Genomic DNA, 13,752 nt, shown 5'->3' on the forward strand with positions numbered 1-13,752 from the left:
CACTACTGTGTCATTACACGGACTCGCAGTCTGTATTTAGGCCTGTTGATTGTAGGGCCGACATTGGGCCAGGCTGAGGTGGGCTCTCCTTCTATTCGACTGAGGGATTCAATATCGGCTGGTTTGTTTGATGCGTTTTGTGGCGTCAAACCAGGCGGTGTGTCTTCAGCTGTGCATGCACCCCCTCCCCAGACACACACTCCTGTCTTTGTCACCCTTTCTGGGATTTGTGCTCCTCCCTGCTCCTTTGAATACAGCCCTGAGATGTTGGGTTGTCTGGTTTCCCATCTTATCTGAGCCTTATCTGTGGAACGCTTCGTATCTGTGGCATCTCCTGTTTGGTGTTGGGGGGAGTGTAGTATTGAGGCGCGTGCACGTGTTCTCGCCTCTCTCCACTCACTCTCTCTCTCTCTCTCTAATCAGCGACCGCCGGGAGGGGGCGGAGCCGAGGCGCCGCCGCTGTAACGCGATAGCTGCTCGGCTCAAAAGCGCGATCGCTCCTGCACACGCTGTCAGACGCGTACACGGGACACACGGCGGGTGTCACACAGAGGAGAGAGCCGCAGAGGTAGCACGAACCAGCGCAACACTCCCCCCACCCCATACGGCGCTCGGAGCGACACTTTTAAGCGCTTTGCTGAGGACTTCGAACCTCGTGTGCGCCAAACACGCGGGGACGCACGGAGGGGAAACCGGGGACGCACCCCGGAGGCGCAGACCGGGCTCTGCGGAACACGCGCACGATTCATTCAGGAGTTTGTTCTCTTCTCTCTCTCTCTCTGTCTCTTTTTTTTTTTTTTGGATGATTTTTTCTGCTCATAAAGACACAATAAACGCAAAAGGCTGCGCATCTACACATATTGAATGACATGTAGCCGACTTGGGAAAACATTTTTAAACCAATGGTTTAATATCCAACCGGGGATTATTACTGAAGCGCTTCATTCTTAACCCCAAAGGGGGGTTTGGATTTTTATTTTGGAGGAACTTCACAGTGGACAGAATACGAGGTGGGAACAAAGTTAAAGCGGTCGACGACTTTCTGCATCATCCAAGATGGATTTTGTGTCATCGTTGGTTGGATTTTTACTGGCAGCATGCCACCTGGCATTTACAGTCAGTGCAGAAGAGGGTGAGTGCTGATTTTTGACCCTGCACGTTAAAAAAAGTTATAAATCTTGCAGCATGCATCGCAGCCTAATAAACATGTGATCCACAACAGCTCTGTGCGTTTCAGATCACTGTGTGTATGTGTGTGAGATTGAGAGAGAGAGAGAGAGAGAGAGGAAACAGGAAAACTGGTGCTTTTTTACAATTTAAATTAGTGTAACGTGTAATAAAAGGCGCATTTTAAATTAAAGTTGATGCGCTCCGATCATGAAACGGTGACGACAAATGAGCCCAAAATGCTCATTGCCTTCCTAAAGTTTCACGTTGCTTATCTTTTAAGTATTCATACATGGTAATAAATCCGTTCCTGATTTAAATATTTTTTCACCTCATGAATAAAATGACTTTTGTGCGCAGACCTGCGTGCTTCACAGTGGCACGGTGTCCGACGGACCGTGCGTAAAAAGCACTAGTCTTGGCAGGGTTCGACTTGAACCGGGCTGTAATCATTGCCATTATCATCATCTTCATCAGCCACCACGAGTCTCCCCTCTTAATTATGTCGTCGCGCTCCTCGGTGATGCCGGGCAGCCTGACGTCGTACCTTCTGCCGCGCCGGCGGCTCTTCGGGCGACGGCGCAGCGGCACCTTCATCCGCGCGCCCAAGATCAACAAATAATCAGGGTGTTTGTCGTGAAGGCGCACCCCCGTGGGTCACAGCCTTGCTTCAGCAACGTGTAGAGACCCGCGGCGCAGTGCTTTGCCCTCGGAGAGGTGACGCCACCGGCGCGATGACACATGACTTCTGTCACACTAAAAGTCACCGAATTTATTTATTTTAAATTGGTGGCTTCACTCCAGCGTGTTGCGCGTTTTTACGCACAAAGGCGTAAACTATAATTTTATCCAAACGCACGTGAATGTGTTTTATGAGAGAGCGCGCAGGCTGCTGGAGGATTGCTGTGGCTCTCTTTCAGTTTATGATCCCCATGATGAGACACCACCCACTGCTCTGCCTTTTTTAAAAACAAAGAAAGGAACCAGGCTCTGTTCATGTGGGCTCTTCCTCTTGTTTAGGCTACTTGTTTTTTTGGACAGCCATCCACCAAAATGTGCTGTGCGCTTTGTTGGCTGCTCGCGCACCCGTTGATGTGAGACAGATGTGGGCCTCTTGGCAGCCATCACGCAAGCATAAAGCTCGATTTCCCCTCTCCTCTCTCTCTCTCTCTCTCTCTCTCTCTGTCTCTTGGCTCCTGCCAAGTCACTGCACTGGATGTCACTGCCTCAAGAGCCGCATTACACACACGCCAGGGACTGAAAGAGAAGGGAAAAGGGCGAGGTTCAGAGGGCGCAGCACAGAGAGAGAGAGAGATGTGAAAGGACGGAAAAAGACTGCAAGAAGGCAGCTGGAAAAGCCTCATTACTGCAAAGCCAGGCTCAACTCAGCCTGGCAGAGAACAGGGGAGAAGAGGCGAGAAAGAAGGCAAATGGAGTGTGAGAGGAAAGGGCAACATCAAAGGGTGTAAGGGGTCAGAGTTAAAATGTCATTGCACAGAGAGGGAGCAGATCATGAAGGGTTTATAAAATGACACCGTTTTCTGGGGTGACAGGGGTAAAGTGGGGTAAAATCCCAGCCGGAGCTCCACAGGCTGCTTTTTATCTGACAAAAAAATGGAAGAAGTGAAAGGTACTGATTCAGAAAATAAAATAGACTTAACTATTTTACAGACTTCAAACTCACATGTTCAGTCCTTGAGCAATGTTCTTGAGGGTTTTCCCTAAGAGGCTAATGCCCGCTTGGGGCATTTCTCCCAGAAACCTTTAGACCTAAAAATCTCCTGGTGGTAAATGATCCTGCAGGAATTTCTGCTGGTGCCTCTTTTTGAAGCAAAAGCTGGCTTAAGTGCTTCAGTACCTCTTGTTTTGTTCAAACTTTATGTCTAAAGAGGAGAGGCTTCCACTCTGCTTGTGTAGTCATCACAATAGTTTGACTGGGTGACATGTACATTAATTACACATTAATATTCACACCGTTAAGCAGCTCATTTGCATGTTTATTGAGTAGGCGGATGCGCATCCTCTCCGTCTATTCTATCAACTTCTTCCAGAAGCTGGATTCTACTCATTTAATTGGAGTTTTCCAACTGCTGTCTGAGTGAAGTTTCTCATTTATATTTTCTCTCTCTTGTTTTTTTTTATTATTTGGCACTTATTTATTTTCTCCTCTTGCACGTCTGTCCTCCTTTGCCCTCCTCCCCTTCAATTCTTTGCATTTCTCTTTGCTTTAATCTGCTTCAGCTCCAGAGGTATCAGCTGTGAAAACAAGGTCACCGATTAGCATTCATAGCCAAAGACAAACTGAGCGGAGCGTTCAATACCAGTCAGGTGTGATGAGTCGGAGGCTCAGGCAAAGCCCTGGGACACTCTGTCACACTCGGGGTGAAATTAAAAAGAAGACCTCCATAAATAAAACAGACCTGGGTGCCTCGCTATGCTGCGTTAGTCAAGCAGGTGGGTCTTTACAGATGCTCAGGAAGGGGGTAGGTCAGAGCATGGCGGGCCTGGCACTGTCAATAAGCATTTTTGAATTTAAGATGAGGAAAGGATAAAAGGGTGTGAACCAAGAAGGAAGAAGTTGGTTCAGTCGGTTCCACTGGAAGGTAACATTCTGGAAGGTGGGGGTTCGACTGCTGAAAACTAACCACCAAATTGCAGCCACCGGGCTCAATCAAGGCATTTTCTGATTGATCCATATTAGATTTATTCAACGTGAGTCACACAGATCAGTCAGAGGTCTGCATTCAATCTCGCTCCACTTCTAAAGTGATGTGCCTAGCGGCAGCCACTCTACTGCTTCCTGCCCGTTCACAAGCAGCACCGCGGTTCACGTTTTAAAACCGTATTTACACTCTGCTTCGATTTAAAACAAAAATGCACCAGTGACGGATGGTGCGAGTGGAAAGCTTTCTTCCGGCAACATAAATGAGCTTTTCTCATCATCTTGTCTTTGTTTTCCTCTTGCTCACAGACACTGTGCAGGCCCGTAGCCAGGAGGGCAAGGGGCCAGAACACCCCCCTCCTCCCCTTTGAAGACATATTCCAAAACATTTTTTGCGTAACTGTTATGGTTGTTATTATTATTTATTGTTCTTCTTCTTATTAGAAGGACTAATGTATTTTTAACATTTAGAACACAGCCACCAGCCCGTCGTTAATGTTGTTAAATCAATATTACTCTGAACATTCTAGTTTTACTAGTGCAGTGCTGCACTAAGTGACGTTCGTGAGCCCTATAAATAATTGTTTGTTTATTTTATTGTGTAAAAAGTAAATAGTTGCATGAAAATATGTGGTGGCCAAGTGGCTCATGAACTTGCTTTCGAAACATAAGTTTACCAGTTCAAGATTACTCGTGCACATTCTCCATTTAATTTGGGGTTGTGTCAGGATAAAACTTGTGCCAAATCAACATGTGGGTGATTCTTTAACTACGGGCACTATTGGCCTTGTAAATGTAATTTCCACCACACCATTGCCTTACAATATAAAGCGCCTAGGGCAACTGTTTATGATTTGGCGCTATATACATGTGCTCTGATGTCACTATTTATCTCCATAGAAACTACCCAAACAATCTTTCATATAAACTGTTTAAAGGGACATTACAGTGTTGTGGTGGAAATTACGGCAGTAGTGTGGGACAACTACATTTTGTTTAAAAAAATCACAACAGTTGTATGACATTGAATACCCCAATTATGTTTTGATTATTTTACTGATATTTTATTCAGATATTTTAAAACATTAAAAAAAACATGTTTTTACCATTCATTTTTATCATTGAAGATCAAAAGTCTGGGTGTGGGACAAGCACAAAACGGCAATATTTGCATATAATGATGCTGAAAAAAGGTGAAAAAGTCATCATAGACTACTAGAACAAATTTCTTAACACACTTTCACTGTAAAGATAACTATAAAAGTGTGAAATTTCCCCTTTTTTCTGTTTTTCATACAATATGATCAAAGGACATAATAAGTGCATCCATATTGGATCAATAGTGGCAACACCAGACAAAAAGGAGAAGCACAAAAGAACTTAATAAAATCATTATGGAGCAGTTTGGATTGAAGGTGTTATTCTTTACGCATTGCACAGCTGTTCAGTTGTTGAACATATGCACATATTCTGGACTGACATTTATGTGCTTACAGTGTGATCAGCAGTGGCCCTTACTGACAGAAGTCCCAAATCTTGTCGTCTCTGCAGTTAACATTTTCATTGGCATCATTACATAAATGGCTTTTCTTCTTCACTCTTGGATGTTTGTATTCTTCCAGTTTTGCGGCATTTGCATTATAGAAACATCATGAACACACCTACTCGCTCACTGTGAATACACCGACGCTGACCTCCATTCTTCTCACATGTTCTCAGTTGCACACTGTGCAGACTTTGCACGGGTTAATGCCCATTTAAAGTCCATTCGCCAACATTTCACATGGCTGTGGCAGATAGGTTGTGATGTTCGAGAGGTGGGGATTGACTGGTTGTCTTCCTGCGTGGTTGCTATCCAGGACCCAATGCAGTTTGGAACGTTTGCATTCTCACATACAGATATTCTGGTTAAAGTCTCAAAAAAGTCAGGGCTACAGTGTACGCGTGAAAGAGGCTCGAGACTGTTGCAGCAAGGCTCATTTTTTTGCAACATCTCCTTGCTTTACTCGTTCGTTCTCTGGTGGAAAAATCTTTTGTGGAAAGCAATTTAGCCGAGCAGGTTCAACACAAAAGAGTGCACCAAGAGAGGAGGAGACGTGATACTGCAGTCAGGTAGTGGTAGGATTAGGCCCACACCATTGCCCCCACTGCAGGCACCAGAAACCATCTGTTTACGCTATTGATCCATTGAACCATTGATCGCTACGGCCAGCTTCATGCATTTAGCTGATTAGCATGGGGCACTTATCCTGTTAGGGAGGGAGGCGGAGAAAGAGGGAAAGAAAAGAAGGAGGGGGGAAGAGGTTTTCTGGATATTATCTGCCTTTCATGTGGGTTGAACCTCAAAGGGGTCACAGTGTTCACCTCTTAGAATGCTCGAGTTGGTCATCAGGTGTGTTAAAAACATGAACACGCTTGAACTTGTATATGTGATGACATGTTACCATTTAGTGGTTGATGAAAACCTGGAAATTCCATTAACCTGAATGGAAAAGTAGCCAGCAGCCGGAGATGCAGTGCCATCAGTGGTCGTCTACAATAGTTCAACTTGTTGAACCTTTTCTTTAGATGGCAGATCTTACCTTCTTCTGTTAATTAACCTTTTCCTGTTGAAATTAGTGCTGAAAGTCTCTGGCTTCTTGTGCAGTCATCCCCGATCCTGTATCATATTCTCCATGATGCACACACATAATAAATGTTTGTTTGTTTTTTTTTTTAAATTGGACGGAGCGATATCATGTCATGAAGTCACTGATACCATGACAAATGATTAAGATCAACATAAGCTTTGCATATCATTTTTAGCCCTATGATTTCTAGAAATAGGTTCAATAAATGTGTTTGTTAAATGATTATGACCTAATTGCATGATGACTTTGTGATGTTACCATAACAGTCATACTGTTTGATTGTACAGGATTTAGTGATTAATATAAGCTTCATATCATCTCTTTATACCGGTTGGTTATGAAGATATTATGCCAAATGTATTTTTGGACTATATTTTTGATGACCTTGACTGTTATTTTTGACTGACCTGCTTTAATCATCTGGAGACACCCACCAAAAGAATATTCCTGCCATAGTTGATGAAAATCTGCTCACCCTTTTTCAAGTTATTTTGACACACATTCTTACATGAGCACTTATAGTAAAAGACGTTAGCACCAAGATGAATGTTCCCATAAATGCATTTTCTGTGATGGAATGAGATGTTGTAGCTCAGCATTGTAAACATGTTGGTGTTGTGTAGTGATACTATGGAAACATGCCATCATGGCCACTATATTGCCATTAAGTATGTTAAGTTTCTTCTGATCATTGTCGGACTGCGATTTCTGACCACTAATGTATAAACAGAGCGTGAGAGAGTGTGTTTTCCTGGTTGCTCTGTGGCACATCAGCTCATGTGGTGCATCTAACAGAATAAGCATCTACCGTAATAACAGGTAATCCAGATTTGGGGTGCACTGATCTGATATTTTAGATTGGTAATTGTCCAATATAGCCAAAAAAAAAGGCAATTAGCCAAAGTTGCTGGACCAAAAAAAAAAAAAAAAAAAAAAAAGGAATCATGCTGTGAGTTCTACATACACTCAACAAAAATATAAATGCAACACTTTTGGTTTTGCTCCCATTTTGTATGAGATGAACTCAAAGATCTAAAACTTTTTCCACATACACAATATCACCATTTCTCTCAAATATTGTTCACAAACCAGTCTAAATCTGTGATAGTGAGAACTTCTCCTTTGCTGAGATAATCCATCCCACCTCACAGGTGTGCCATATCAAGATGCTGATTAGACACCATGATTAGTGCACAGGTGTGCCTTAGACTGCCCACAATAAAAGGCCACTCTGAAAGGTGCAGTTTTATCACACAGCACAATGCCACAGATGTCGCAAGATTTGAGGGAGCGTGCAATTGGCATGCTGACAGCAGGAATGTCAACCAGAGCTGTTGCTCGTGTATTGAATGTTCATTTCTCTACCATAAGCCGTCTCCAAAGTCGTTTCAGAGAATTTGGCAGTACATCCAACCAGCCTCACAACCGCAGACCACATGTAACCACACCAGCCCAGGACCTCCACATCCAGCATGTTCACCTCCAAGATCGTCTGAGACCAGCCACTCGGACAGCTGCTGAAACAATCGGTTTGCATAACCAAAGAATTTCTGCACAAACTGTCAGAAACCGTCTCAGGGAAGCTCATCTGCATGCTTGTCGTCCTCATCGGGGTCTCGACCTGACTCCAGTTCGTCGTCGTAACCGACTTGAGTGGGCAAATGCTCACATTCGCTGGCATTTGGCACGTTGGAGAGGTGTTCTCTTTACGGATGATGCGAAGGAGATGTGTTGCACTGCATGAGGCAATTGGTGGTCACACCAGATACTGACTGGTATCTCCCCCAATAAAACAAAACTGCACCTTTCAGAGTGGCCTTTTATTGTGGACAGTCTAAGGCACACCTGTGCACTAATCATGGTGTCTAATCAGCATCTTGATATGGCACACCTGTGAGGTGGGATGGATTATCTCAGCAAAGGAGAAGTGCTCACTATCACAGATTTCGACTGGTTTGTGAACAATATTTGAGGGAAATGGTGATATTGTGTATGTGGAAAAAGTTTTAGATCTTTGAGTTCATCTCATACAAAATGGGAGCAAAACCAAAAGTGTTGCGTTTATATTTTTGTTGAGTATATATTTCCCTTTCATGAAGTAGAATATCTATTTCACAGTTTCTGTTTCTGTTTTGTTGGATGGCTAAGTTCACCTTCCAACATTAAGCCATTTTACCCATTAAGCATTTTAAAACAGAGAAAACTGTATCAGATTGTATCATATCTGCAAATATTGAAGGTTCCAGTATCTGCATCATATCTGATATGAAACGTGATATCTTGCCATCCCAATTCCAGATACGGATGTCTGTTACATATGTCACAGAAGACACAAATGAGGTCAAAATTTTTCTAATAGCAGGAAAAATTCTTCATGCACAATTATAAACTTGTGCCCGTTTGTGGATGATTAATATGTTATGCCAATCATACACAGAAAAATGTAATTAAAAACAATTTTGCACAATATTTAAAAAAAAAATCATCCTTTGTGCCCTTAACATGGTTGCTGATATGCATGTTGGATGCCATTTTTCCTCTTTGTGCAACTGCAGAAACTTTTGCATATATCTGAATCCCTGATGAACCCCAATGAGGTCTGGCTGTGTCATTAAAAGGATCTCTTTTTAAAATTTGACATTTTGTTCCACTTGTTGCTTTTTTCATCCTACCTCAATAAACAAGAACACGTTGAGCTCTGAGGAGTGACTCTTTTAGCAGAGAGAGACTCATCTCACAGGTAAGTGCAACAAGTACAGAGAGGCTGAATGTAATGCAAACTGACATATTAATGATATTTAACCGTATTCCGGCGAGAGTGGATTTTTCATTAAATGTCAATTTTGCACTCTCTCTGATGAGCTCCACCGCTGCTGATATCGCTCACGCTGCTGCTTCCTTTTCCCAAAGCACTGCCATTCTGCCTCAGCGTAACGGTCTGAAAGCAAAAGGTGATGAAAGTGAATCTTCACCCTTCCTCCTCATCCTGTCCAGACCTCTGGTCCGGCCTAGTGTGGAACGGGAGAGATTAAAAGCACTCGGATAGACATCCCCTGCTCTTGACTGAATGGATGAGTGCTGCCCGCTTTTCCCCGTCGTTGCCTCATTCTGGGCGATAGCACTTTTTAATTAAGGTGGGTGAGGGAGGGGTGAGAGACACGAGGAATGATGGGGGATTTATCAGTGCCTCTCCTCACACTCGCAGCTTATCCTGGAGCGTGGCGCCATGCTTGCCCGATAAAGTGACTAATAGAAATGAGAGGGCGTGTGCACACACACGCTGAACTGTGCTGCACGTGGACATACAGACATATGCACATTTTGTCCGATAATGAAGATAAAGGGAGCGGCGGCGAGTACAATGACGTTTCTGGATTTGACTGTGATTAGAAAATATGCACACGTGCAGAGGAGCGGTACTACCAAATTTACACTTTATATTTAAAGCCACAGTGTGCAGGATTTAGGGGTGTTTATTTGCAGAAATAGAATATAGCATTCCTAACCATGTCATCATTGGTGTATAATTACCTGCAACAATGAATCTGTGTTTTCACAAGCTTAGAAGGAGGACTTCATATCTACGTGGGAGTGGGCCCCCTCATGGAGGTCGCCATGTTGCACCGCCATGTTGACCCTAACCCAGTCTCACGACAGTTCATAGTGGCATTACAAAAAATACATTAATCTATGGGTTCATGGCCGGGGCACGAAAATGGGCCACTTCTGGTAACTGGGGCACAAATTCATTTGTGATGGGGGCACGAAATGTGGGGTGATTGGGGGGTGTCTGGGGGGGTAGGGGAGGGTAGACCCTTACCCTATGGTTATGGTTAGAGTTAGGAGAAGGGGAGAATAATAAATAGCAAAAAAAAAAAAAAAAGGTGAAAATTGGGCACTTTTTGTGGCGGGGGCACAAAACAAAACAACAACAAAAACAAAACATGAAACTGGGCTGGTTGATCCAGGAATGACATACCTATTCCATGTTTTCCATTTTGCAGCGCAACTGGAAAATTGGAAAAAAAAAATAGAAGACGAATCAGAAAAAAGTTTCCTGTATATTTGTATTGTCAACTGTGTTGGTAGCATGGACCAAGCAGAGGGTCACCCCTTTGAGTGTGGTCTGCTTGAGGTTTCTTCCTCAAGTCATCAGAGGGAGTTTTTCCTTACCACTGTCGCCTGTGTGCTTGCTCTAGGGGTTTGTAAGGTTAAACCTTACTTGTGTGAAGCATCTTGAGGCAGCTTTGTTGTGATTTGGCGCTATATAAATGAAATAAATTGAAATTGAAAATCAGTGGTTTCTCTATGATACACTGTTTACTACTTGCGAACGCAGGCTAACAACTTTGAGAAGCCACATTATTGTGAAACATGATCATATATATGTTGCTTATCACAAGAGAAAGTAAGATGGCATGAAATCCCATTGCCATAGAAGCAAAAACGTGAAGGGATTCAGAATCATGACCGCAAAGTTAAAATGCAATCTGCAACCTTGCCACTAGATGATGCTAAATCATACACACTGTAGCTTTAACGATAGGTAGTAGTACCTGTCTGCGAGACGTCACTAAGACAGTTATATATGGTAGATATAATATCAATAAGGATGTGGATACTTTGTTTAGTATAGAATTTCCAGCTAAATGACACACTTCATAGCTAAGTGGAAATCTGACCTTTGAACCCACTTACCTTGACTTTCACCAAAATGATTGACCTTTGGCTCATCTTACCAGAGCTATTTGAGAAACTACTTATACATGTGTGCAAAGTTTGAGCCCAGTCTGCTTTATGTAATTTGTTGACCTTGGCACCAATTACCGTGACCTTTGCTGAAATGACCCCTTATGTGTAACACTTACCTTAATCCACATGCCAAATTTGATAGAAATCAGCCAAGAACTGGGGAGGAGTAGTCCAACAAACAGATATGACTCTGACCATAACCCTAATCAATGACTGGCCTTCCCTCAGCCATTCTGGGACCCACCAACATGTTTGGTGAACATTTGAGTGAAATTTCAATCACTTACCCCAGTGACCTTGACTTTTTCTTTCCCAAATAAACCATTTAAGGGCAATTCCAGGGTTGACATTCATCCACATATCAAGTTTGATGGAAATCAGATGAGGAGAAAGAGGGACAGACAGACAGACATTGTTCAAATTATGGTATAAAGTATTCAGTGCAGCGCTGCATTATTTATGCTTGGAGACAAAACTCTAACCCCGTCACTCCTCGCAGTACACATTTAAGCTTGCACAGAGTGGGATTGGTTTTGACACTTGAGTTTCATCTCCCTGAAGAACACAGTCAAAGCGTACAGGTGCATGCTGGGATGGTGGCAGAGTCATTAACATGCAGGCAGGCAGCGGCATGAGTGCAGAGATATTTGCGGTAGGTTTGTAGTGCACGACTGAGCAGGAAAGTGGAAAAGCATTTATCAGCTGATTGAGATCACATGAACCTTCTCCTTGCCTATATGCTTTCTTCACGAATATTCCCCTTAAAAGTGACTTTCCAACTTTCTTTCTCAATGAAGAGTAACGGCCGCCCTTTTCTGTGTGCTCAGTTTCAAATTAAGATTAGTTTGTGAAAAACATTTCTGAAAAATATTTCACAGTTCTTTCCGTGTCTCGGCGTATTATCTCTGCCTGCTGGCCCAATATTCATATGTACAGTAGATTTTGCTGATGTACTATGCATGGCCTGATGGTGGCAGTAATGCGCTGAAAAACAGTTTTGCTAAATTGTTTTAATTACAAAGATGATGATAATTCTTTTTTGTAATCCTCATACTTTTGTTTTCAAAACATGGTCCAAAATGCTATTTAATCATAATTTCATTATCGTTAAATGCGTGAAATTAAGAATTTTTAAGTGGTATGAATTAAGGAAAAATTAGGGACAGTATTTTGTGATATTGTAGCACAGAAAAACATCAGTGATACCTGAACTGTGGATAATGAACAAGGTACTTTTGATATGTGTAGCATTGTGTTGTGCTTTAAATGCAGTACTGCAAATGAATCCCCCCCCCCCCCCCCCCCCCCCCCCTTATTTGCTAGCTTGACATATTTGTGCTGCGTATCAACTTCTTAAATGGGCAGGTGATAGCCAAGTAGTTCAGTGCCAAATTAACATGCAGATCCACCTCGGATCTGCTTTGGAGACCCCAAGTGAAAACAACAGACAGTTCGAAGGGACTGCTCCAGCTCCAGTCAGTATTTTTTTCAAAATCAATGCCACCTTGTGGTGCATTAAGGTACTGAACCTCACGAAATTCGTCCTTGTTTATGCAAGCATTCCATGTTCACAAATTGTGAGATATACGAGGTCTGTCAATAAAGTATAGGTCCTTTTTATTTTTTTCAAAAACTATATGGATTTCATTCATATGTTTTTACGTCAGACATGCTTGAACCCTCGTGCGCATGCGTGAGTTTTTCCACGCCTGTCGGTGACGTCATTCGCCTGTGAGCACTCCTTGTGGGAGGAGTCGTCCAGCCCCTCGTCGGAATTCCTTTGTCTGAGAAGTTGCTGAGAGACTGGCGCTTTGTTTGATCAAAATTTTTTCTAAACCTGTGAGACACATCGAAGTGGACACGGTTCGAAAAATTAAGCTGGTTTTCGGTGAAAATTTTAACAGCTGATGAGAGATTTTGAGGTGATACTGTCGCTTTAAGGACTTCCCACGGAGCGAGACGTCGCGCAGCGCTCTCAGGCGCCGTCGTCAGCCTGTTTCAAGCTGAAAACCTCCACATTTCAGGCTCTATTGATCCAGGACATCGTGAGAGAACAGAGAAGTTTCAGAAGAAGTCGGTTTCAGCATTTTATCCGGATATTCCACTGTTAAAGGAGATTTTTTTTTAATGAAAGACGTGCGGACGGGTCCGCGCGTCGGGACGCAGCCGGCGCGGTGCGGCGGCACAGGAAAAACACCTCCGTGTTGATAACCATTTGTAAAATCCAGGCGGCTTTTGATGGCTTTCAGTGGAGTGAGTATATGAGAAATTGTTTAACAGCTGGACATGTTCCAACTTGTCCTTAAGGCTTCCAACAGAGGTGTTTTTCCTGTGGCGGAGCGTCGCAGCGGCTGCGAGCCGACGCTGCAATCCGTCCGCACGTCTTTCATTAAAAAAATCTCCTTTAACAGTGGAATATTCGGATAAAATGCTGAAACCGACTTCTTCTGAAACTTCTCTGTTCTCTCGCGACGTCCTGGATCAATAGAGCCTGAAATGTGGAGGTTTTCAGCTTGAAACAGGCTGACGACGGCGCCTGGG

The 13,752-nt window shown here is 43.2% G+C and overlaps 1 protein-coding gene across 2 annotated transcripts in view; it reads left to right on the forward strand.

Moving 5' to 3' along the window:
- The first annotated feature begins 525 nt into the window (after positions 1 to 525).
- The window catches only part of nrp2a (neuropilin 2a), a 174,351-nt gene continuing 161,124 nt past the window's right edge, over positions 526 to 13,752 (forward strand). The window contains exon 1 of one of the 2 annotated variants that reach the window (XM_034177397.1): positions 526 to 1,132. In XM_034177397.1, coding sequence (XP_034033288.1) covers positions 1,057 to 1,132 — 76 coding nt within the window. In that variant the 5' untranslated portion in view covers positions 526 to 1,056. The remainder of the gene's footprint in view (positions 1,133 to 13,752) is intronic. The other variant, XM_034177390.1, reaches the window with a different exon arrangement.

The sequence above is a fragment of the Thalassophryne amazonica genome, chromosome 1 (genome assembly GCF_902500255.1).
Source record: "Thalassophryne amazonica chromosome 1, fThaAma1.1, whole genome shotgun sequence".
NCBI classification, from domain to species: Eukaryota; Metazoa; Chordata; class Actinopteri; order Batrachoidiformes; family Batrachoididae; genus Thalassophryne; species Thalassophryne amazonica.